Source organism: Pan paniscus, chromosome 5, assembly GCF_029289425.2.
Source record: "Pan paniscus chromosome 5, NHGRI_mPanPan1-v2.0_pri, whole genome shotgun sequence".
NCBI classification, from domain to species: Eukaryota; Metazoa; Chordata; class Mammalia; order Primates; family Hominidae; genus Pan; species Pan paniscus.
This window is the reverse complement of record NC_073254.2, coordinates 103,736,623-103,764,274: the sequence shown is the minus strand read 5'-3', so window position 1 is coordinate 103,764,274 and position 27,652 is coordinate 103,736,623. Positions and strand designations below refer to the sequence as shown.

Here is a 27,652-nt window from a genome sequence, read left to right as displayed (position 1 = left end):
TGTCAGTGTTCTCAGTACATTTAAGGTAGGCTAAGCTAAGCTATGATGTCCTGTAGGATCGGTGTGTTAAGTGCATTTTCAACTTAATAATATTTTCAACTCACAGTGGGTGTATAAGATGTTACCCACAATAAGTCAAGGAGTGTCTATAGATGAAGAATAGTTGCTCTCAAACTGGTCTCAAGACTCTTTTGTACTCTTAAATTACTAAGGAACTGAAAAAGCTTTTGTGTATGTGAGATATTTACTATATTAAAAATTACTTGTCACTTACATTAGGTACATCTCCTAATGCTATCCCTCCCCCTTTCCCTATACCACAACAGGCCCCAGTGTGTGATGTTCCCCTTCCTGTGTCCAAGTGTTCTTATTGTTCAATTCCCACTATGAGTGAGAACATGCGGTGTTTGGTTTTTTGTTCTTGTGATAGTTTGCTGAGAATGATGGTTTCCAGCTTCATCCATGTCCCTACAAAGGACATGAACTCATCATTTTTTATGGCTGCATAGTATTCCATGGTGTATATGTGCCACATTTTCTTAATCCAGTCTATCACTGATGGACATTCAGGTTGGTTCCAAGTCTTTGCTATTGTGAATAGTGCTGCAATAAACATACGTATGCATGTGTCTTTATAGCAGCATTATTTATAATCCTTTGGGTATATACCCAGTAATGGGATGGCTGGGTCAAATGGTATTTCTAGTTCCAGATCCTTGAGAAATTGCCACACTGTCTTCCACAATGGTTGAACTAGTTTACAGTCCCACCAACAGTGTAAAAGTGTTCCTATTTCTCCACATCCTCTCCAGCACCTGTTGTTTCCTGACTTTTTAATGATCACCATTCTAACTGGTGTGAGATGGTATCTCATTTGCTTTTGATTTGCATTTCTCTGATGGCCAGTAATGATGAGCATTTTTTCATGTGTCTGTTGGCTGCATAAATGTCTTCTTTTGAGAAGTGTCTGTTCATATCCTTTGCCCACTTGTTGATGGGGTTGTTTGTTTTTTTCTTGTAAATTTGTTTGAGTTCTTTGTAGATTCTGGATATTAGCCCTTTGTCAGATGAGTAGATTGCAAAAATTTTCTCCCATTCTGTAGGTTGCCTGTCCACTCTGATGGTAGTTTCTTTTGCTGTGCAGAAGCTCTTTAGTTTAATTAGATCCCATTTGTCAATTTTGGCTTTTGTTGCCATTGCTTTTGTTGTTTTAGACATGAAGTCCTTGCCCATGCATATACCTAATGTAAATGACGAGTTAATGGGTGCAGCACACCAACATGCCACATATATACGTATGTAACAAACCTGCACGTTGTACACATGTACCCTAGAACTTAAAGTATAATAAAAAATACATAAAAATCAAAATAAAAATTACAACTGGAACAGTTTTTTAAAATTCACTTTTAAATAACAATAATAAATCTGTTAACATGTTACATATAAACATGTTAATACAAATAATACTTTTAGGGGAAATGATAGTTTTCAAAAAAAAGCAGTGAAAAGAGTATTATCATTTTACATTTTTATAAATCTTTTTAATTTCTTGCTCAATAAAAGACCAGCATTTATATCTGTTTCTGTAATCAACCTGTTTGCATATATTATTTTAGTTAGAGTGTGTGAAGAAAATCTGGCCTCATAAAGATATTCAGTTAGAAAAATGAGAACTGTTTTAATAACCTTTTCAGAAAATTGTGAATATTCTTTGATACTACACTACAATTCTCCAAGTTGTAGTTTCTTAAGTTTAAATTGCAACCTTGACTCTGAAACTGTATCAGTGAACTTTTTATCTTCTGTTACGTTTAAATGCATTGGTCTATACCGTACTTTGAATGCATTTTTTTACCCATGGGTTATTTTGTAATGTTACGCGCTAGTCATTTGGAAAATATTGGTTCACTGAGTTATTTACACCTTCCAAATGTTGACTCATTTGATTATTTTAGCTAAAGTATGTCTTTTATACATTTTGCTCAATAAATATTGTACACAGTGCTCTGCAAAGTGTTGTATGTGAAACAGACATTACTGCTTTTAAGGAGCTGTGATATGGTAGAAATTATGACAAATATACATCTATTCTGAACACCCAGCAGGAACAAAGTGCCTCACGTTTTAAAGCACAGGAAGGCCACATGGGACTGCATTTGAAAGGGGCCAGGAAAGATTTCCTGAAGGATGAGTAAAAGTCCAATAAAGGAAAATATTGAGAGAAGGGTGTTGATGGGAAGGGGATGATGACAGAAATTTAAACTCAGTATAAATTAAGAAATAAGCCTGCCTTGATCCACTTATAATTCCGAACAGTTATTGATATCCTTTAGTCTAAGGAGTTTAGATATTTTTCAGTGATAGAATATCAATTTTTAAAAACATTTATTGTGAAGAGAAATGCAATGCATAAAATGTATAGTTTAATGATTACTGAGTGTGGATTTGGAGTAAGAAGAATACACGTGCATGTTTGTTGCAAGTGCATGTTTGTTGCATGGGATTGCCTAGGAACTGGGTATCACATGCAGGTCTCTGCAAGATAAGTGTGGACTGTAACAGAAGTCATGCAGTGTCTGCTGTCCTGAAGAGGTCATCCTGTACTGTTGGAAGTACTTAAGTCTGTACTGTCCCGCTGTGGCTTAGCTTCTGTTCCTTAGCACATGATCTTTGGTTGTCCCAGCTGACTCTTTGACAGCATTAACTGCTTTTCTGAATGCTGGGCACTCCCTGTTGGCCAGTAGATAATTTTTTTAAAAAATACACCTGGACTCATACTAATAGATGTGAACAGTGAATGTATTATATAGGTTTACTCTCTTACAAACTCAGGTCAAATTATAGTAATTTAATGCATGCATGTTGTTCTACAAAAGCTTACATGTGTATAGAATTCTTTTCTCTTTTAATATTTGACCTCATCCTACCAGTCATGTGATAAGTGTATTTACTAGCACCTTTCAAAGTTCAAATGCAAATGAGATATGCTTTTAGCTGTTAAGTTTGAAGAGTACATTTATGTTATTGCCTTCAAATGGCATATAGAATAAGTGCCCACATTTGAGACATTGTGCTTATAGCAGTAACAAAGAAGATTAAATACATGAGGCTTAGCCTTCCTGGAGTTTATAATTTTAAAAATGGCATAAGTACCAGCAAACAGGTAAATTCAGAAGAGAGTACAGAAGAAAATTAAGTAGCAAAATATACTCAAGAATAAATATATTGGGTAAATAATATATGTACATGTCCATGGGTAAAATATTACAGTTTAATTTTTTAAATTTTGTTATCAGCTATTATCAAAGTACTTTTAAGGTCATATATTAGTAAACAGGTTTATATGTTCCAAGTTTGAAATGAATTTTTGTATGTAATTGTTAATATCATTGATTAATATCTTCTTTTTCATAGATTTGATCCAGGCTACCAACGAGACCAATGTTAATATTCCTCAGATGGCCGACACTCTCTTTGAGCGGGCAACAAACAGTAGCTGGGTGGTTGTGTTTAAGGCTTTAGTGACAACACATCATCTCATGGTGCATGGAAATGAGGTAAACTGAGTAAACTTTTCTTTTTTTGATGGAGGAAGGAGGCTTTTAGGAAGAGCATGGTGATGATTTAAGGCTCTTTGAATTTTCACTAATTAGGAGAAAAAGAAAAGGAAATACACAGTTCCGGATCATCTAGAATACAAGTTTAATCTTCTCCTTAGCTAGTTAACAAAAAATAAACTTTAAGTTAGACATTGTCTTAGAGATATGAGGAATAGGTACACCTCAGAGATATTGCAGGTTTGATTCCAGACCACTGCAAAAAAAAGCTAATATTGCAATAAGCGAGTCACACAAATGTTTTGGTTTCCCAGTGCATGTAAAAGTTACATTTACATTTATACTGTACTCTATTAAGTGTGCAATAGTATTATGTCTTAAAAAAGTACATATCTTAATTTAAAAATCCTTTATTGCTAAAAAATGATTATCAAATGATCATCTGAGTCTTCAGTGAGTTGTAATCTTTGCTGGTAGAAGGTCTTGCCCTGATATTGATGGCTGCTGACTGATTAGGATGGTGGTTGCTGAAGGTTGAAGTAACTGCAGAAGTCTCTTAAAATAAGACAACAGTGAAGTTTGCCACATCAATTGACTCTTCCTTTTACAAAAGATTTCTCTGTAGCATTCAATGCTCTTTGACAGCATTTTATCTACAGCAGAACTTCTTTGAAAATTGGAGTCAATCCTCTCAAACCTTGCTATTGCTTTATCAGCTGTTTATGTAATTTCTATACCCTTTGTTGTTATTTCAACAATGTTCACAATATCTTTACCAGAAGTAGATTTTATCTCAAGAAACTACTTTCTTTCTCGTCCATAAGAAGCAACTCCTCATCCATTCAAATTTTATCATGAGATTATAGCAATTCAGTCCCATCTTCAGGCTCCATGTCCAATTCTAGTTCCCTTGCTATTTTCCCACACATCTGCAGTTACTTCCTCTACTTTCAGGGTCTTGAATCCCTCAAAGTCATCCATAGGGGCTGAAATGCTCTTCTTCCAGATTCCTGCTAATGTTGGTATCTGTATGTCCTCCCATGAATCACAAATGTTTTTAATGGCATCTAGAATGGTCAATCTTTTCTAGAAGGTTTTCAATTTACTTTGCCCACATCCATCAGAGGAATCACTATCTGTGGTAGCTATAGCCTTACAAAATGTATTTCTTAAATAACAAGACTTGAAAGTAAAAATTACTCCTTGATCCATGGGCTGCACAATGAATGTTGTGTTAGCAGTCATGAAAACAACGTGCATCTCTTTGTGCATCTCCATCAGAGCTCTTATGGTGACAAGGTGCATGTCAATGAGCAGTAATATTTTGAAAGGAATCTTTTTTTCTGAGCAGTAAGTCTCAACAGTGGGCTTCAAATATTCAATAAACCATACCATAAACAGATGTGCTATCATCCGGGCTTTGTTGTTCCATTTATAGAGCACAGGCAGAGTAGGTTTAGTGTAATTCTTAAGGGCCCTAGATTTTCAGAATGGTAAATGAGCATTGACTTTCACTTCATGTCATCAGCTGCATTAGCCCCTAACAAGAGAGTCAGGCTGTCCTTTGAAGTTTTGAAGTCAGGTACTGTATTCTCCTTTCTAGGTAAGAAAGTTCTAGATGGCATCTTCTTCCAATTGAAGGCTGCTTTATCTACATTGAAAATCTGTTTCGTGTAGCCACCTTCATGAATTATCTCAGCTAGATCTTCTGGATAACTTGCTGCAGCTTCTTCATCAGCACTTCCTGCTTCACCTTGTACTTTTATATTGTGGAGATGGCTTCTTTCCTTAAACCTCATGAACTAACCTCTGCTAGCATCAAACTTTTATTCTGCAGTTTCCTCACCTCTCTCAGCCCTCCTAGAATTGAAAAAAAGTTGAGGCCTTGCTCTGAATTAGGCTTTGGCTTGAGGGAATGTTGTAGCTGGTTTGATCTTTTATCCAGACCACTCAAACATTCTCCATATCAGCAAGAAAGCTATTTCACTTTCTTATCATTTGTGTGTTCATTAAAGTAGCACTTTCAATTTTCTTCAAGACTTTTCCTTTATATTTACAACTTGGCTAACTGGCACAAGAGAGCTAGCTTTTGGCCTTTCTCAGCTTTCGACATGCCACTCTCATTAAGCTTAATCACTTCTAGCTCTTGACTTAAAGTGAGAGATGTGTGACTCTTCCTTTCATTTGAATATCTAGAGGTCATTGTAGGGTTGTTATTAGTTGGCTTAATTGCAATATTTTTGTGTCTCAGGGAATAAGGAGGCCTGAGGAGAGGGAGAAAGTCAGGGGAACAACCAGCAGTGGTGCAGTCAGAACATACGCAACATTTACTGATTAAGTTTGCCATCATTTATGGGCACAGTTCATGGCAGCTCAAAACAATTACATTAGTAACATCAAAGATCACTGATGACAGATCACCAAAACAGATATAATAATAATGAAAAAGTTTGAACTATTGTGAGAATTACCAAAATGTGACACAAAGTGAGCACTGATAGACTGGCTCATCCCTGAGTTGCCACAAATCTTCAATTTGCAAAAAGTGCAATAAAAAAGAAGCTCAATAAAATGAGATATGCCTGTGTTAAAATTATAGGTTCAAAAAATGGATATACCATGTAAACCTATTTTTAAGCAAAAATGTTAGGAGAAGGAACAATAAAATTATTTTTCCCATAGGAAAGATTCCTTTGAATCTTTGAGTGAAAATTGCATTCGTAAGATATTTATTTTGGAAAATACTGATAAAATTAAAATTACCAATTTTATGTAGGATGCCTACTGAATCCTAATAAATTGTAGTATTTCCATTATGTGCAGAAATGAAAGATCATACAATTTAATTCTAATTCACAAAGCTTTTTTTCCCCTCAGAGAAATTCAGCATTCTAGGAAACTTTATAACTGAGTAAAAGAGATCACAATGAGAATTTGTTAAAAAAAAAAATCGCTTTAGTATCAGAAATTGTTTAAAAGTATGATTTTAAAATGTGTGTTTAATTCTAATTTTTTTTTCAGAGATTTATTCAATATTTGGCTTCTAGAAATACACTATTCAATCTCAGCAATTTTTTGGACAAAAGTGGATCCCATGGTGAGAATATTTGTATTTTATAATTTTTTGCCAATGCTTTGATTTTTGAAGTGAGGCTATTAATCCAAAATCATTGCAACTGATAGCTTCATTGAATATTTAAGAATGTAAAAATAATTATATTTAAATATAGCTTTAAAATATTTAATTATAGACAACTCAGCATATAAAATATATATTAAGTTTATTTTGGGCATTTTTACCACATGTTTACCTTAAAAAGTAACAGTGGGTGTGCTAGACCCACAGTTGTTTTTTATGAAGGTACAGGAGACAGTGAAATTAAAGATGTCTTCTCAATTAAAAAAAGTGATTCGAGTCTTAAAGAAATGTTTTGTGTGGATTAATAGGGTTTGAACTGCATTCATTTGTTCATTTATCATATTCACTGTTTATCTGTTGTGTGTAAAGCAAGCACATCAAGCAAATGGAACATTATCAGATGGCTGCATGAATTAAGTCTGAAACTCGCTATTATTTGAAAAATGAACAAAAGTTCAAGGAAAATTTAAAAACATATTCTGTACTAGAATGGTGGAATAAGTAATTGAAGAATCCTGGAATGCCTCATGGCAAAAGTATTTTTGCCTAGAAGCAGGATTTTAAATGAGATCTATCTGATACAGTTATTGACCCTATCCTAGGACTATCACCATTTAGAGAGTTAAAAAAAAATAGTACTATGCAAAGCACAGTTGAAGGTATTTTATTAATTAGTTTTATTTCTTCTTTCCACTCTCCCAGGTTATGATATGTCTACCTTCATAAGGCGCTATAGTAGATATTTGAATGAAAAGGCTTTTTCTTACAGACAGATGGCCTTTGATTTTGCCAGGGTGAAGAAAGGGTATGTTTTTGTCTTTCTTATATTTATTAGAGGAGAATAAGCCCTTGAGGCATACTTGATTTATTTTAACTAAGCTTAAATGCCAGCTAATTTTCTTGAAGGCCCAGTTTACAATAACCTAAAAAAAGGAACTCAATAATATTGTAGAAGTTAGCCTTGAAGTTGCAATATGCATTATTTTGTTTATATCTTCATGCAGAAAAATCTGATTTGCTTCTCAGTTTATATGCTATAAAATTTTTTTCTTCTCTCTAATCCCAGGACAAATTATATAACATTTTATTTGTAAAAAACTCAAAATTTTTAAACATGTATATACCTTTAAATAATTTAAGAAGGAGGGAATTAAGACAAGATTCACTTAAAAGTATAGTGGCTATAGATGACAATAGCTATTTGGCCTGGCACAGTGATACCTGTAATCCCAGTACTTTGGGAGGCCAAACTGGGAGGATCATTTGAGCTCAGGAGTTAAAGAACAGCCTGGGCAACGTAGGAGTTAAAGACCAGCCTGGGCAATGCAGTCAGACTTTCTCTCTACTAAAAATTAAACAAATTAGTCAGGCGTGGTGGTGTGTGCCTGTAGTCCCAGCTGCTTGGGAGGCTAAGGCAGGAGGATTGCTTGATCCTGGGAGACTGAGGCTACGGTGAGCTATGTTCATGCCACTGCACTCCAGCCTGGGCAACCCTGTCTCTAAGACCCTGTGTCAAAAAAAAAAAAAAAAGATGGAAAATAGACAATCGCTATATAAATGTTTTTTTTTAATTGAGGTGAATCTGAACTTTGATCTGTTTTTGAGAGACGTATCATTCTAGAAAACACATACATAAACACACACCATAATCAAACTAATTGTTAATACTACCAATTAAGAGAACCTCATTGAAACAGAAACACTTGAATTTTATCTATAATTACCATTTATTTCCCTCTAAATAGATGCATAAATCTAGTCAGAGGCATTCAGCCACACATTTGTGCATATCTTATATCTGTTCCTCGTTTGAAATAATGGCAAGGTACTATAGCAGCTTTAATATTTTAGTCTCAAGAATCCACACAAAAAGATGTAACTTTATTTTTGCAATGGCTAACCTGACCTTAGTTTTGGGCTACTTTTTTTACCATGGTGGTGAAAAACATCAACTTGCCTATTCAAAATAATTTATTGTAGATGAATACTTTATAAAAGTAGGTATTTTCCTTCACCCTCTTCTCACGAGAGATGATTCTAGTTCATATGCCTTCCTCTAACTTCTTACATGGCACCATGCAACCATTGCTGATGTTCCCAGCTGCATTGCGACCTCTGCAGTAGGTCCATGGCCTTCCTAGAAACTTCTGCACCCCTGTATGAACACATATGGACACTTCAGGTTGCTTTCTCCACTGTTGGTCTGGGAGAGACCCTGAAAGTTGCCATGATCAGCATGTCCACATCATCTGGGTATTTTCTTCAGCTATTACAATACTGCTGCTCCTCAACCATCACCATCACTGGATACAAGTGCTTCCTAAGAGACCTGAAGGTGGAGACAAGGTGCAGTGCACCCTCCGACATCAGCATTAACCTTCAGTCTCATCTTCTGTAGCTAAACTCTTACCTTTGTTTGGGAAAAGTGTTCTTATCGGCATGCATTTTTCTTCCCTTGATGGTTAATAGCATAAACCTTGTACTCCAAGTCATACAGGTTTTATAAACTTCCAAGACATGTTTTCTCTTTCTCAAAAAAAAAGAAAAAAAAAACTGGCTTTTTTGAAAGCTTATATTTTGATTGGGCAAAGTGGCTCATGGCTATAGTCTCAGCACTTTGGTAGATCATGGAGGGAGGACTCTGTGAGGTCAGGAGTTTAAGACCAGCCTGGGCAACATAGTGAGACTCCCATCCCTACCAAAACAAATTTTTTAAAAATTAACCGGGTGTGGTGGCATGCACCTGTAGTTCCAGCTACTCATGAGGCTGAGGCAGGAGAATCACTTGTGCCCGGGAGTTCAAGATTACAGTGAGCTATGATCATGCCATTGCACTCCAGTTTGGGTGACAGAGTGAGACTGTCTCAAAAAAAAAAAAAAAAAAAAGAAAACATACTTTTCAACACTATTACCTTTATTATAGATTTAGAAAAATCCATTCATAAATTCAGCTTGCCTCTTTTATCCAGACCCGATTGCTTTCTTCCTAAGGGCAGTAAACATAGAAAACAAACAAGCATTGCCTGTGCAATGGAGGAATAAGAATAGATAATAGATAGAGGGGGGAAATGACTACAACCTTGTAATACCTCAAATTGATCCCACAGGATTAATAAGGAAATGGGGTGGTGTGGGGGAACAGCTTAGAACAATGCATATGGTCTTGAATTGTCCATATCCAATGAAATTGTACCTTTTTTTTTAAAATTGTAGGGCCGATGGTGTAATGAGGACAATGGCTCCCGAAAAGCTGCTGAAGAGTATGCCAATACTACAGGGACAAATTGATGCACTGCTTGAATTTGATGTATGTATCTCACTAGAAAATGTTTCTTACACAATCAATGTTGTCTTTCATTTGAAGATGGGCTACAGGTAAATCCAAAGATTTCCTGGGGAAGCAGCTGTAGATCTTCATTTAGATGAATACTTAGTTCAGGCTGTTAAGCTCGGTAAAGATTATTTAGGTTCCCCTGATTTTTCTAAGCAGTTTACCAGGTGTTTACATAAGTCATGGAAAAATATGAATGGTACATTCTTGGAACTTCATGTTCTGAGCAGGATAGTGACTTCCTATTGTACTTGACAGGATGAAGTATCTGCAAGATGTGCCTTCAGGCAGCTAAATAACTTGCCCTGCTGTTAGAAATCTTTTTTATTTTTTATTTTATTTTATTTTATTTTATTTTATTTTATTTATTTATTTTTTTGAGACGGAGTCTCACTCAGTCACCCAGGCTGGAGTGCAGTGGCGCGATCTCCACTCACAAGCTCTGCCTCCCGGGTTCACGCCATTCTCCTACCTCAGCCTCCTGAGCAGCTGGGACTGCAGGCGCCCGCCACCATGACCGGCCAGTTTTCTGCATTTTCAGTAGAGATGACATCTCACCATGCTAGCCAGGATGGTCTCGATCTCCTTACCTCATGATCCGCCCACCTCGGCCTCCCAAAGTTCTGGGATTACAGGCATGAGCCACCACGCCTGGCCTAGAAACCATTTTATGCAGATTGCTTAAATGACACTATCCACCAAAGAATTGTGTTTAATCTTAGATAAATTAGTGAATTGTTTCATTGTCAATATCCTGGTTGTGATATTGTACTATAGTTTTATAGGATGTTACCATTAGGATAAACTGGGTAAATGGTATATGGGAGCTTTCTGTATTCCTTCTTACACCTGCATGTAAATTTAGAGTTATCTTAAAATAAAAAAATTAATTTTGAAGAATCTTGAGGCTGGGCATGGCTCATGCCTGTAATCCCAAACTTTGGGAGGCCAAAGCAGGCAGATCACTTGACAAGGTCAGGAGTTTGAGACCAGCATGGCCAACATGGTGAAACTCTGTCTCTACTAAAAATACCAAAAAAAAAAAAAAAGCAAGGTGTGGTGGTGCATGCCTGTAATCCTAGCTACTCGGGAGGCTGAGGTGGGAGGATCGCTTGAACCTGGGAGGCAGAGGTAGCAGTGAGCTGAGATCATGCCACTGCACTCCAGTCTAGACGACAGAGTGAGACTCTGTCTCAAAAAAAAAAAAAATCTGAAATCTGATTCATGAAAGTCAAATATTTTGACATGTAGAGACATTATTAACTCATATTGTTCAGCCTTTTTGTATTTTGGTAGTTGCCTACAACAAAGATTTTCCTCAAATTTTAGTAACTTAGCATCTCTGTTAAGATTGTATGGTTTAGTCTATAATTAGGTGCTAATCACAACACCTAACTCCTGTGAAATTTCATAAAAGCAGCAAGCCATCTTATTTTTTAACAGATTTTATGATAAGGACTTCACTAAGTATCTGTCGAATTGCCTTTTAGCTTTTATTTTCTTTTTAATTCGTTTATTTTTCTTTACTTTCCTTGACCTTAGTAAGGGTTCTGTCTTAAAAGAGAAAGTCATAAAGGGAAAAAGAAAAGGATTGAGGAGTGGGGAGAAATTATGCGCCTTTGTGTTGATGATTAGAGTAGTTTGGAATGGGTGAACAGTTATGAGTCTCTAGAGTTATTTTAGAGGTAGCTGACTAAGGTATTCCCCATGCTGTTCTTCCACACTGAGTCATTGCAGGCCCCTGGAGCCTGAATCCTTTCACAGAAACTATTAGATAGGAGAAGTGGAAGAAATGTAACATAACAGTAAAAGTAACAAAACACCAGATTTTCAAAAGTTAAATTTGAATAATCTATGGATTAATCTATATAAACAAACACATATATATATAATGCTATATCTGTCTTTTAATTGATAAGACTAACTTCATTGACTTAAATTGAAGCAAAAACATATGTAGTCCATCTTTTGATATTGGTAGGGTTACTAAATGAATTACCAATGTCCGTAGAATATTCATGAATTTCTTAGTAGTCATTTGAGACATTTTAATGTGATTCAAGAAAAATTAAGAATTAATGATATACCGCTAATATTAAATTTTTCTGTTTTTCTAGGTGCATCCAAATGAACTAACAAATGGTGTCATAAATGCAGCATTTATGCTTCTTTTCAAAGATCTTATCAAACTTTTTGCTTGCTACAATGATGGTGTTATTAACTTACTCGGTAGGTGGAACAACTGAAACATGTCTGGGCTGATGGGATACACAGTAAGATTGATGAATTCTGTGGGGTGAGTCTGTTGTCTCACTTCTTGGCGGGCAATATTGTGTGGAATATCATGATAGTGAGTAAGTCCACAGATGGTGGTACTGGCAGAACGGTATGGGCAGAGATGGTAAATCCATATCTAGGGTAACTGGGTGCTAATCATAGTGTAGACAGATCGCTGCTAACCACCCTAGTAAAAGGAATTAATCCTCAACCTGTTACTTGGTGGATGGCTGGTGTCCCTGGACTATCGTGTTATGATGAAAGCTCAGTGTTGATCCAGGGTGTTGGCCAACTGAGGACTCAGCAGTGATGATAGGCATATAAGCCTTGGCGATGGGAAGCCTATGCTGTTTAGCCTATTCATAACCTCCATTTCTGATATATGCCCACTTCCTATAGAGTTCTTTTAGCCCTCTGATTAGAAAGAGCCTTTTTGTGGGATATGCCCTTTGGTTTTTATTCAAATGGGATGAATATAGTCTCATGCTGTCTATCCATTATGAGAGGTCCATCCATCACCTTTTCTCCAGAACTCCTTGTCACCAATCCTCCAGTTTTATTTTTTTCAAGTACCTTATCATCCAGGCCAACAGTTAGTTGCTACACATAATTTGGTGTAGTTCAATGTTTCTTACCATTTTTCCTTTACCATAAAGTGGAAAATTAGATAGATATATTACCGTAAATTTGACTCACTGTGAAGATTTCTTTCTTTGTCAAGGCCATCCCTTTGTGGGGATATTATTCAGCTTTTCACTTCCAGGTGGTGCCAACATGAGGAACCATCTCTAAACCAAATTTGAATGTTTTCTTCCTCAGTCAGCTGGTGATAGGGAACTCCCCCAGAGTCCATGGGTATAATTTGAGGGAGAAATGGGAAAGAAAAAGAGTAGATGCACTGGGAATATGAACCATCTGTTCATACAGTCTACCTGCTTATTCACAACCTGCTTGAGGCTTATCTCTTATAGACTACTTCTTTTGATAATGGAGTATGATTGCACTTGTTCAACTTTATTATTTGGTACATTAGATAACACCCACTTTAGGTCTGATGATCACTTGATGTTCTTTGGTCAAAATTTAAGTCTCTAAAAGTAAAAGGTAGGTAAAAATAAACCAAGGTAAACTGAGGTAAAAGTAAACCAAGAGCATTTTTTCCAAAGGAGATTAGCTAATGTGTGAAGAAGACATAGCCCTACTCCAAAGCACTGGAGGCCTGTACTGGAATGTACCAGAGGTACTCTACAGCAATTGAATCTGCTGTACACACTTTAAGTACCTTTAGATCTGCTGAAACAGAGCCCCACGTGGCATCAGTTTGGAGAAGTTGCAGAGTCTTCCCTTAATCTGAGCCTGACTCATATGTGACACTATACCAGATGCTTTGCTTAGAGCAGCACATACACATGTCCTCTATGTTGCCACCAAAGCAGCTTAGCAGACTTCTGCCTCTTTTTAGTTACAAAGAGTGCAAGGTACAAAATTTCTCTTTTACACGGAAAGGATTTCTCTGAAATGCACAGACTTTGGGGCCCTTAGAAACTTCATTGAGGTGACTGGTCTCTGAATTTTCATGGATTCTCCCATACTTTGACATGCATGTGACTTATCAAGGCAGCTAAGATACCGTGAGTTCTTGCCGACTAAATACATTCAGCCTTATGTCATCAAAATGATATCCTATGGGAGTATGACAGCCAAAGAGGTTGATATCCCTGAAATAAGACAGTGAGGCTTTAATGACATCTCTGCTAGATGACAGAAAACTACTTCTGATGGTTTCTGTTTATTGAGGTAGAGATAAATCATTACCTAGTTCTGTAGCTGCCTATGAGGTACCAGGAGCTACATTGATTTTCTTCTGGTAAATGAGGATATATCTGGAAACCTGCACATTAGCAGTTATCATCTGATTAAGTTTATAATCTACTGTTAACCTCTCAAATACATACATCTTTTCATAAAACAAATATGTGAGTATACTGAGGATGTGATGGAATTTCTACCCCCGTATCTTTGCAGAAATCAGAAAAACAGTGTGGATTCTGCTAGTTTTAAAGTATATCTACTCAAACTATGCATTCAGAAAACTGAGGATATAACCACAGATAGTCTTGTGCATTCACTGGATCTAATTTCCTTTTGTAACTTAATCTCCATAAAGCCTCCACTCAGATAGCTAAAACATATAGTGACATTTTGGGTCCCCAAGGAGTAGAATGAGCTTAGAGTCAGTGTCCTTGAAAAGTCTGGGTAGGTAAATCTGACTTCCGGTTTCCAGTTCCACATAGAAGGAGCTTAGAAGTCACCAATCTGTCCTAAAAATAAGTACAAAGCTGAACAGACTGAAAAATCAACAGCTCTTCTGGGATCCACAAGAGAGGGGAGGACACAGGGCAAACCTCTGCCCCCAAGATTGGAGAGACAGGCAAATACAAGGAGTCATGGATTACTGGAACAGAGACTCACAAGTGGAAGCTGCCATAGGAACTACTGTTGAAGTAGGAAGATCTGAACTGTGATTAATGAATTGTTGGATGCTCAGTGTGGCCAAGTCTGAGAATGAAAAACTCCAAGGGAACCCAGTCATAGAGAGCACCACACTTTTGTTTTACCTCCAGGAGCTCAACTAGGCTCCTATAGTAAATATTAGGGAAAAATCTCTTTGTGCTTCCAGGATGGGGAGGAGAAAAGGAACCATTTTGAAATATGCCAGAGCACTCTTGTCCTTAAGAAGGAGCAACTACTTAACCAGAGCTTTACCTGATGTGCTAAGATTTTATCAGAGCCTAACTGGACTGGGGCAAGAGAAATACCCAACTCTAGCCCACTACATCTATTTTGTCCAAGAGGAAAAACCAAGAAGCATTTGTGAAGTTCACAGTCCAGAGGCATAGACTCACTAAAAAGTGAGACCTAAACACAGGACTATGGAACACTTCCCCTCTCTGCACCTTAACACTACATTAATAAAGACCTATTTACAGCAGTTCCTTTTACCTGGTACATCATGTACAGCTATCAAGAAAAAATTACAAGTCATACTAAATGACAGAAAAACATTCAAAAAGACAGAGCAAGCATCAGAACCCGACATGGCAGGGATGAAGGAATGATCAGACTGGGGATTTAAAGCAATTATGATTAATAGGCTAAGGGCTCCAATGGATAAAATAGGCAGCATGCAAGAACAGATAGGCAATGTAAGCAGAGAGATGGAAATCCTAAAAAAGAACTAAAATGAAGTACTAGAGGGCAAAACCACTTTGGGATTATTAGCAAACAGGACATGGCTGAGGAAACAATCTTTAAGCTTACAGATACATCAATAGAAACCTCCAAAACTACAAAGCAAAGAGAACAAAGACTAAAAACAAAACAAAAATGGCAGAACAGAATAAGACTGTGGGACAACACAAACAACTAAAAACAAAACAAACATCAGAACAGAATAAGACTGTGGGACAGCAACAAAAGGTGTCATATATGTATAATGGAATACCAGAAGGAAAAGAGAGAAAGGAACAAAATATTTGAAATAATAACGACAGAGAATTTTCCCAAATTAATGTCAGACATCAAACCACATATCCAGGAAGCTCAGAGAACACCAAGTAGGAAATGCCCCCGAAACTACCTTGAGGCATATAATTTTCAAACTATTGAAAATCAAAGATGAAGAAATAAATCATGAAAAAGCCAGAGGGAGAAAACACTTTGTCTGTGGAGGAGCAAAAATAAGAATTATGTATGACTTCACCTCACAAACCATGCAAACAAGAAGTGAATGGAGTGAAATGTTTAGTGCTGAGACAACCCATTTAACCTAGAATTCTTTACCCTGTGAAATAGTCCTTTAAAAGTGAAAGAGAAGTAAAGACTTTCTCAGTCAAACACAACTGGAAAGAATTTATTGCCAGTAGATCTGCATTTGCAAAAAATGCTAAAAGAAGTTCTGTAGGGAGAAGGAAAATTATATGGGTCATAAACTTGGGTCTACATGAAGAAAGGAAGAATATCAAAAGAAGAGTGAGTGAAGGTAAAATAAAAACTTTTATTTCCCTTATTCTTAGTTGATCTGACAGACAACAGTTTGTTCAAAATAATGATAGCAATAATATATGTTTATGTATTTATAAAGTATATACCTATATGCTTATATATAGGTGAAATGAATGACAGCAGTAATACAAGGGATAGTAGGGAGGAATTCAGATGTTTTGTTGTTATAAGATACTCACACTATCAATGAAGCATTATGGTGTTATTTGAAAGTGGCCTTGGTTACTGCTGTCTTTTTGTTTGTCTGTGCCCTGCCCCCAGAGGTGGAGCCTACAGAGGCAGGCAGGCCTCCTTGAGCTGTGGTGGGCTCCACCCAGTTCGAGCTTCCTGGCTGCTTTGTTTACCTAAGCAAGCCTGGGCAATGGCGGGCGCCCCTCCCCAAGCCTCGCTGCCGCCTTGCAGTTTGATCTCAGACTGCTGTGCTAGCAATCAGCGAGATTCCGTAAACCACAATGAGATACCATCTCACACCAGTTAGAATGGCAATCATTAAAAAGTCAGGAAACAACAGGTGCTGGAGAGGATGTGGAGAAACAGGAACACTTTTACACTGTTGGTGGGACTGTAAACTAGTTCAACCATTGTGGAAGTCAGTGTGGCGATTCCTCAGGGATCTAGAACTAGAAATACCATTTGACCCAGCCATCCCATTACTGGGTATATACCCAAATGACTATAAATCATGCTGCTATAAAGACACATGCACACGTATGTTTATTGCGGCATTATTCACAATAGCAAAGACTTGGAACCAACCCAAATGTCCAACAATGATAGACTGGATTAAGAAAATGTGGCACATATACACCATGGAATACTATGCAGCCATAAAAAATGATGAGTTCACGTCCTTTGTAGGGACATGGATGAAATTGGAAATCATCATTCTCAGTAAACTATCGCAAGAACAAAAAACCAAACACCGCATATTCTCACTCATAGGTGGGAATTGAACAATGAGATCACATGGACACAGGAAGGGGAATATCACACTCTGGGGACTGTGGTGGAGTGGGGGGAGGGGGGAGGGATAGCATTGGGAGATATACCTAATGCTAGATGACGAGTTAGTGGGTGCAGCGCACCAGCATGGCACATGTATACATATGTAACTAACCTGCACAATGTGCACATGTACACTAAAACTTAAAGTATAATAAAAAAAAAAAAGAAAGTGGCCTTGGATTAGTTGTAAATGTACATAGCAAACTCTATGGGAACCACTAAAAAAGTAAAAAAGAAGTGTAATTGATATGCTAAGAAAGGAGAGAAAATGGAATCTTATAAAATGCTCATTTAAAACCACAAAGGGTAGAAAAGAGTGGAAGACAAAAATAGGAACAAAGAACAAAGGCAATAAATAGAAAATAGTAACAAATATGGTAGATACTAATCCAGCTATACCAAAAATAACTTTAACCTCAATAGTCTAAATGCATCAATTAAGACAGAGATTACCAGAGTAGATCTAAAAACAAGACCCAACTATATGTTGTCTATAGGAAATCTACTTTAAATATAAAGACACACATAAATTAAGAATAGAGAGATGGAGAAAAATACACCATGCTAACACTAATCAAAATAAAGCAAGAGTAGTTATATTAATTTCCAGACATGGCAGATGATAAAGGGGTCAATTTTTTCAAACAGATGCAATAGTCCTTAATGCATATGCACCTAACAGCAGACAATCAACAAATATGTGTGGCAAAAACTGCTAGAACTGCAAGGAGAAATAGATGAATCTACTGGTAGATTTGGATCTTCAACCCCCTCTATCAGTAATGGACAGATTCAGGAGGCAGAAAATCAGTGCGGATGAAGTTGAACTCAACAACACCATCAACTAGATAAAATGGACATATATCTATATAGACTGCTTGATCTAAAAAGAGCAGAATGCACATTCTTCTCAAGCTTGCATAGAACATTCACCAGTAGAGACCACAATCTGAACCATAAAACACATCTTGACAAATTTAAAATAATAGGAATCATACAACCATCTGCTCTCAGACCACAATGGAATTAAACTAAAAATAATAACAAAAATAACTGGAAAATCTCAGAATAGGTGGAGATTAAACACACTTCTAAATAACACATGGGTCAAAGAAGAAAGCTCAAGAGAAATGTAAGAATATTTTGAACTAAATGACGCTGAAAATATACCTTATCAAAATGTATAGGATGCATTGAAAGCAGTGCTTATAGAGAAATTTGTAGTATCGAATGCATGTACTAGAAAAGAAGAAAGATCTAAAACCAGTCACCTAAGCTTCCACCTTGGGAAACAAGAAAAAGAAAATTATTCAAAGTAAATGGAAGAAAATAAATAATAAGAATTAGAGCGTAAATCAATGAAATTGAAAACAGGAAATCAATAGAAAAAAATGATGAAACCAAAAGCTGGTTCTTTGAAAAGATCAATAAAATCTATAAGTCTCTAGCCAGACTAAGAAAAAAAAGAGGACAGAAATTACTGATAACAGAAATTAAAGAGGGGAGACCACTACAGATCTTATGGATATTAAAAAGATAAGAGAATATTATGAACAGCTGTATGCCCACAAATTTGATAACCAAATGAAATGGACCAAATCCTTGAAAGATACAATCTATCTAAACTCACACAAGAAGAAATAGACAACCTGGATAGGCCTCTATCTATTAAAGATACTTAGTCAATAATTAATAACCTTTGAAAACAAAAACCATCAGGCCCACATGGGTTTACTGGTGAATTCTACCAAGCATTTAAGTGAGAAATTATACCAATTCTTTACAATCTCTTCCAGAAGATAGAAATAGAGAAGATTCTTCTTAACTCCTTTTATGAGGCCAGCATTACCTTAACCTCAAAACCAAAGACATTACAAGAAAAGGAAAGTGGCCAGGCGCAATGGCTCATGCCTGTAATCCCAGCACTTTGGGATGCCAAGGGGGGTGGATCACTTGAAGTCAGGGGTTCGAGACCAGCCTGACCAAGATGGTGAAACCCCATCTCTACTAAAAATACAAAAATTAGCTGGGTGTGGTGGCAGGCACCTGTAATCCCAGCTACTCAGGAGGCTGAGGCAAGAGAATTGCTTGAACCAGGAGGTGGAGGTTGCAGTGAGCTGACATTGTGCCACTGCACTCCAGCCTGGGCAACAGAGTGAGACTCCATCTCAAAAAAAAGTTAATTTGACTATTAGATTACCAAGCCAGGCTATTAAATAGCTAATATTCTCAGATATGCCTGTATCTTATATTATGTCCTGAACCATTCATTTAGTCTCCTAGCCCTCTGCTTCAATATTCATAAAACAACTGAGGTAAATTAGCTAATGTCTTAGATGTCTTGCAACATTAATGTCCGAAGATTTTATTAACTATTGCAATTGCAAATTGAAAATGCAAACTACAGAAAGTACATTATTAGAATTAATACCATGATTTGAATTTTTCATTTATGTATTTTAAATAACCTTTTGCTGTAGGCTTGACTTAAAAAATTCAGTTTGCTTTTGAAATACAACCATGAATAATATTCGTCTGGAAAAGAAAGTAGAACTTGTAATGCCAGCTATGGGGTAAAAAAAAAAAATCTTCAACAAATTATAGTAGAACAACTGGATATCCACATGGGAAAGAAATGAACTTTGAACTTTATCTCAATTAGTTGTTCAAAATATACCTACAAATTCTTTGATACTCATCCCCTAAAAAGGTATGAATTGGCTGGGCGTGGTGGCTCACGCCTGTAATCCCAACACTTTGGGAGGCCAAGGTGGGCAGATCACTTGAGGTCAGGAATTCAAGACCAGCCTGGCCAACATGGTGAAACCCCATCTCTACTAAAAATACGAAAAAAAAAAAAAAAGCCAGGCATGGTGGCTCATGTCTGTAGTCCCAGCTACTAGGGAGGCTAAGGCAGGAGACTCACTTGAGCTGGGAGGCAGAGGTTGCGGTGAGCCAAGATTATACTGCTGCACTCCAGCCTGGGCAACAAAGGGAGATTTCACCTCAAAAACAAACAAACAAACAAAAAAGGTATAAACTAACTCCTATCACCTTCAATGTGAGATGGACTTAGAGACACTTCTAATGAATAGAATGAAGCTGAAGCAATGGTGTGAAGCTTTGACACTAAGTTATAAGAGACACCTTGATTTCTTCCTCACTAGTTCTTGCTTAGATCATTTGCTCTAGGGAAAGCCAGCAGTAAAGTTGTGAGGACACTCAGACAGCCTTGTAGAGAGTTCCATACAGCAAGAAACTGAGACCTTCTGTCAACAGGTATGTGAGTGAGCCACCCTGCAAGCAGAACCTTTGGCCCCAGACCACTGAGGGCTACAGGCATGGCCAGCAGTTTGACTATAGCTTCATGAGGTCCTGAGCCAGAATCATCCAGCTAAGCCACTTCCAAATTCATGACTTATAAGCTGTGTGAGACCAGAAATTTATTTGTTGCTTTAACTGCTAAATTTTGGAGTAATATGTTATTCAGTAGTAGATAATATGCCTCACAGCAGGCCTAGAAGTGAAATCAAAAGAATTATTGGCCTAAATATAAAAGTTAAAACTAAAAAGCTTCTAGAAGAAAACAAGGACTAGGCAAAGATTTCTTAATTAAAATACAGAAAACATGAACTATAAAAGAGAAAGTTAACAAGTTGGACTTCATCAAAATTACTCATGCTCCTCAAAAGACATCATTAAGAATGAAAATACAAGTCACAGAGGAGGAGAAAGTATATGTATTTATGTTTTAGGGATGCCTATCAAGAACAAATAAAAGAACTCAGTAATGAAGACAACTCAATTTTTATAATGTACAAAAGATTTGAACAGACACTTTACAAAAGAAGATATAAAATGGCTAATAAGCATATAAAAATTATCAATGTCATCAGTTACTGAGGAAATGTAAACTAAAATCACAGTGAGATACCTCTTGGACCTACTAGACTCAACTAAAATTAAAACTACTGATGGTATCAAGTATTAGTGAAGATGTACAGTAACTGGAACTCCTATACACATCTGATAGAAATGTAAAATGGTAAAACGTCAAATGATTTTACCATTTTACATTTACTGTTTTCCTTAAAAAGTTAAACATACACCTAACTTATGACCCACTAGGATCATATCCTGGATACTTACCCAAGAGAAATAAGAACCAGTATCCATACAAGGACTAGCACATGAATGTTCAAAAATGTTCATAATAGAAAAAAAAACCATAAAGAAACTAAATATTCATAATAGGTACATAGATAAACAAAAGATGTATACATATTATACAATGCTATTCAACAATAAAAAGGAATTAACTGTTACATTTATGTAATAACATAAATGAATTTCAAAATCATTAGGTTCAAAGAAGCCAAAGAAAAGAGAGTGTGTAATGTATGGCTATTTACATAAAATTTTAGAAAATGCAAACTAACTTACAGTGACAGAAAAGAGACTAGTGGTTACCCATGGTTCAGAGTGGAGGAAGGAATGAACTGCAAAGGCACACAAGAAATTTTTTGAGAGTAATAAAAATGTCCTGTACTGCTATGGTTTGAATGCTCCCTCCAAAACTCGTATTGGAATTTAATTGGCATTGTGATTGTATTAAGAGGTGAAACTTTTAAGAGGTGACTTTTGTCAGGCATGCACTCTCTCACCACGTGATACCTTCTGACATGTTATGATGCAGCAAGAAGGCCCTTATGAGATACAGCCACAAGAACTGTGACTTGGACTTCCAGCCACAAGAACTGTGAGCCAAATAAATCTTTCTTTACAAATTATCTAGTGTGTGGTATTCCATGACAGCAGCAGAAAATGGACTGACATGTACCTTGCTTGTAACAGTAATTGATGTTGCATATAACTGTCAAGACACATAAAATCTACACCTTAAATGAATGTAATATATTATATATAAATAACATCTCAGTAAATTTTATTTAAAATTAAAAAAGAAAAGGAAATTACAGACCAATATCTCTCATGAACATAGTTGAAAAATCCTCGATGAAATATTAGCAAATTAAATCCAACAGTGTATAAAAAGAATTATAAACCATGACCAAGGGGATTTACCCAGGTATGCAAAGCTGGTTCAACATTTGAAAATCAATTAATGTAATCTGCCACATCAATAAGCTAAAAGAGAAAAATCATATCAGTAGATACAAGAAAAACATTTGATGAAATCCAACACCCATTCATAATAAAAATTATCAGTGAACTAAGAATAGAGGGGAACTTCATCAACTTGATGAAGAATATGTACAAAAAACTTAATAGCTAACATCATATTTAATGGTGAAAAAGCTAGAAGCTTTCCCAGTAAGATCAGGAGGAAGACAAAGTGTCTCCTCTCACTACTGCTTTTCACCATCATACTGGAAGTTCTAACTAATGCAGTAAGACAAGAAACTGAGATGAAAGGTATACAGATTTGGGATGGAGCAATAAGACTTCTTTGTTCCCAGATTATATGACCATCCATTGTGGAAAATCCAAAAGAATCGACAAAAAAAAAAAAAAAAAAAAAAAAACTCCTGGAACTAATAAGCAATTATAGCAAGGTTGCAAGAAAAAATGGTTAATGTACAAAAGTCAGTGGCTTTCTGATATACTAGCAATGAAGAAGCAGAATTTGAAATTAAAAACACAATGCCATTAACATCAGCACTCCCTAAAATGAAATACTTAGGTATAAACTTAACAAAATGTCTCTAAGATCTATATGAGGAAAACTATAAAACTCTTATAAAAGAAATCAAACAACTAATAAATGGAGAGATGTTCCATGTTCATGGATAAGAAGGTTCAATATTGTGAATATGTCAGTTCTTTCCAACATGATCTATAGATTCATTGCAATAGTATTCAGTATTTCAGCAAGTAACTGTGGATATTGACAAACTAATTCTAATCAGGTAAAAGACCCAGAATAGCCAACACAGTATTGTTGAAGAAGAACAAAGTTGAAGGACTGACCTATCCCACTTTAAAACCTACTATAATACTACAGTAATCAAGATATTGTGGTATTGGCAAAAGAATAGACAAATAGATCAGTGGAACAGAATAGAGAGCCCAGAAATCAACCCACATTAATATTACCTGATCTATAATAAAGGAGCAAAGACAATCTTTTGAACAAATGGTGCTGGAACAACTGGACATGCATACACCAAAAAAATTAATCTGGACACAGACCTTATACCCTTTACAAATATTAACTCAAGATGGATCACAGACCTAAACATAAAATGCAAAACTATAAACATCCTGGAAGGTAACATAGGAGAAAACCTAAATGACCTTGGATATGATGGTGACTTTTTAGATACAACATCAGAGGCGTGATCCATGAAAGAAATAATTGAAGAGCTGGACTTTATTAAAATTAAAAACTTCTGCTCCATGAAAGACAGTGTCAAGAAAAAGGGTAAGATGTGCCACACACTGGAAGACAATATTTGCAAAAACCACATCTGATAAAGGACTGTTGTCCAAAATATACAAAGAACTCTTAGAATTAAAAAATAATAAAACAAACAACCCAATTAAAAATGGGCTAAAAACTTTGATACCTCACCAACAAAGATATGCAGATATTATTCCGTGCTAAAAGGAAATGCAATATCAATCCATGAAAAGGCGTGAAGGAATCTTAAATTCATATTACTAAGTGAAACCAGTCTGAAAAGGCATGTTTTCAGCTCTCTGACATTCTACAAAAGGCAAAGCTATGAAGACAGTAAAAAAGATCATTGGTGTTTAGTGGAGGTCTTATTCTGTCTCCCAGACTGGAGTGCAGTGGCACGAACACAGCTCACTGCAGCCTTGACCTCCTGGGCTCAAGTGATCCTCCTGCCTCAGCCTCCTGAGTAGCTGGGATTACAGACACGCACCACCACTCCTGGCTAATTTTTGAATTTTTTTTTTGTAGACATAGGGGCTTGCTATGTTGCCCAAGCTGGTCTCAAACTCCTGGGTTCAAGCAATCTTCCCACCTCAGCCTCCCACGGTACTGGGATTATAGGCATGAGCCACCATAATACCTGGCCAGATTTTTAGGACAGTGAAAATACTCTGTATGATACTAAAATGGTGGATTCATGTCATTATACATTTGTCCAAACCCATAGAATGTACAACACCAAGAGTGAACAGTAATGTATGCTATGGACTTGGGGTGTTAATGATGTTCAATGTAGGTTCATCACTTGTAACTAATATGGCACTCTTTTCAGAGGTGTTGATAATGGGGGAGGCTGTGCATGTTTAGGATCAGGGATAATATGGGAAATCTCTGTAACTTCTGTTTAATTTTGTTGTGAACCTAAAACTACTCTTTAAAAAAGTATTTTTCTAAAAAAAAAAAAAGTCAGGATATATCCCTTTACCCTGTGCATAGTAACTATGGTAAAGGTCCATTTGCAGAAGACAAGGAAAAAGTACTTTAAGCAGTGTTCAAGGACTTTCCTCAAGAATATCATCACAAAAAAAAAAAAAAAAAAAAGAATATCTGGAGAACTTGTTAAAGCTCAGGTTGCTGAACCTGTTACCCAGAGTTTCTAATTAGTAAGTCTGAGGTGGGGCTTGAGAATTTGCATTCCTAATAAGGGCCAAAGTCATGCTGTTCCTGGTGGTTTGGGGACTTTAGTTTGGGAATCACTGTATTAGAACCACTCCCAGATGCTCAGACTAGCATTTTGAATTCACACATTTTGGTGTATTCACCTAATTTGATAAATTTTGAGGCAGGTGTGTTTTTCATTTGTTTACCTGATAGTTCTAGGAGTTAACGTTATGAATTTGTTGTGGGTTAATTTTAGTCAAGGATTTCATGACCAATACTTTACACCTAATGTTGGAATCAATATTGGTGCTATAAATCTTCACAAATGCTTTATTGCTATAATGAAACTCTGACTTGTAAGTAAGCTGTCTCCCTGACTAATGGTCATTAGTAACAGCTTATGTAGAAGCTCTCAGTTTGTCTCTCAGAGATGATAATTTTTTTCATTTGGTTTCTTTCCTAGGACAATTATCCTTCAACAGTTAATACTAGTATGACAAGGGTAATTTATCACAGCTTTACAAAGGTTCATGTCACAAACATGAAATTTGATCATTTCAAATATTGAAAGTTAACATATGTTACCTTTACTGTGAAAGAAAGGTAGAGGCTCATTTTTGGATGACCAATCCCCTCTTTAAAAGTGCCAGTTTTTTTAGGCCCTGCACTGGTCTGGACAGGGGAGTCTCATTAGCTGTGCCTGTGTCAGTGAAATAGAACATGTTGCCTTTCTGTGTCAATGCTACTATTATAGAAACAATTATGAGATTATGACCTAAATCCACAATGATCGAGTGCTTTTTATTGCTGAGTCCTAAATTATCATGAAGGATACAAACAATTTTAAAAGTATCCAGAGGAGACAGAAAAAAAATTGGTTAAAATTTTGGTCACTGGTTCTAAAATGAAATTGAGATATTCCGCTTGATTTTTCTTTTTGTATTATTGCTAAAGATCAGATGCAAAGATATAAACTCAGATTATACTAAAGAGAAGTAATTTGGATATTTGAAAGAAGTTATTTATATGAAGATTGTTGTAGAAAGAGAGAACAAAAAGTATGTTTTGCCAGAATAAATCCTTATTTTCAAATTTCTTAACAAGAAAAGACTTTCGTCTTATAGCACCGTGAGTTTATCCATTGCATTAGAAAACAGGACAGAGTGGATAAAGAAAGTATCCTTAGATTTGGTCATTTTTTAAAAGACTGTCTTTTCTCTAAACTCCTAGCAAGTAGGAAACAGTATGTGTCTGTTTTCTTGATCTTTTTGCTTCCCTTAAATACCCTACAGGGGAGGTCCATGTAAAAAGTTAAAGTTACCCAAAGACTGTCAACAGAAGGTAATGAAGTGTAACTGCTCTTGATAATTAGTTCTTTGTGTAATTATATATTATTAAACTTCCCTTAAGAAAATTAAAAATACTTCTGAGCTAGTAAAATTACATGCTGAATGAAATAACTCTCAAGTATGAGACAATATTAAAATAGCATATGTAACCAAAACAGCATGGTACTGGTATCAAAACACAGATATAGACCAATGGAACAGAACAGAGCCCTCAGAAATAATACCACACATCTACAACTATCTGATCTTTGACAAACCTGACAAAAAGGAGAAATGGGAAAAGGATTCCCTGTTTAACAAATGGTGCTAGGAAAACTGGCTAGCCATATGTAGAAAGCTGAAACTGGATCCCTTCCTTACACCTTATACAAAAATTAATTCAAGATGGATTAAAGACTTAAATATTAGACCTAAAACCATAAACACCCTAGAAGAAAACCTAGGCAATACCATTCAGGACATAGGCATGGGCAAGGACTTCATGTCTAAAACACCAAAAGCAATGGCAACAAAAGCCAAAATTGACAAATGGGATCTAATTAAACTAAAGAGCTTCTGCACAGCAAAAGAAACTACCATCAGAGTGAATAGGCAACCTACAAAATGGGAGAAAATTTTTGCAACCTACTCATCTGACAAAGGGCTAATATCCAGAATCTACAAAGAACTCAAACAAATTTACAAGAAAAAAACAAAAACACCATCAAAAAGTGGGGGAAGGATACGAACAGACACTTCTCAAAAGAAGACATTTATGCAGCCAACAGACACATGAAAAAATGCTCATCATCACTGGCCATCAGAGAAATGCAAATCAAAACCACAATGAGATACCATCTTACACCAATTAGAATGGCGATCGTTAAAAAGTCAGGAAACAACAGGTGCTGGAGAGGATGTGGAGAAAAAGGAACACTTTTACACTGTTGATGGGACTGTAAACTAGTTCAATCATTGTGGAAGACAGTGTGGCAATTCCTCAGGGATCTAGAACTAGAAATACCATTTGACTCAGCCATCCCATTACTGGGTATATACCCAAAGGATTATAAATCATGCTGCTATAAAGGCACATGGACACGTATGTTTATTGTGGCACTGTTCACAATAGCAAAGACTTGGAACCAAGCCAAATATCCAACAATGATAGACTGGATTAAGAAAATGTGGCTTTTTGTTCTTGCGATAGTTTACTGAGAATGATGATTTCCAATTTCATCCATGTCCCTACAAAGGACACGAACTCATCATTTTTTATGGCTGCATAGTATTCCATGGTGTATATGTGCCACGTTTTCTTAATCCAGTCTATCATTGTTGGACATTTGGGTTGGTTCCAAGTCT

The 27,652-nt window shown here is 36.3% G+C and overlaps 1 protein-coding gene across 13 annotated transcripts in view; it reads left to right on the top strand.

The window, feature by feature from the left end:
• SNAP91 (synaptosome associated protein 91) overlaps positions 1-27,652 on the top strand; it is a 158,703-nt gene that overhangs the window by 40,780 nt on the left and 90,271 nt on the right. For all 13 annotated transcript variants that reach the window (XM_055113927.2, XM_057302559.2, XM_034962459.3 and 10 more), the window contains exons 3-7: positions 3,418-3,560; positions 6,582-6,657; positions 7,402-7,504; positions 9,913-10,006; positions 12,148-12,259. In XM_055113927.2, the coding sequence (XP_054969902.2) occupies positions 3,418-3,560; positions 6,582-6,657; positions 7,402-7,504; positions 9,913-10,006; positions 12,148-12,259 (528 nt within the window). The remainder of the gene's footprint in view (positions 1-3,417; positions 3,561-6,581; positions 6,658-7,401; positions 7,505-9,912; positions 10,007-12,147; positions 12,260-27,652) is intronic.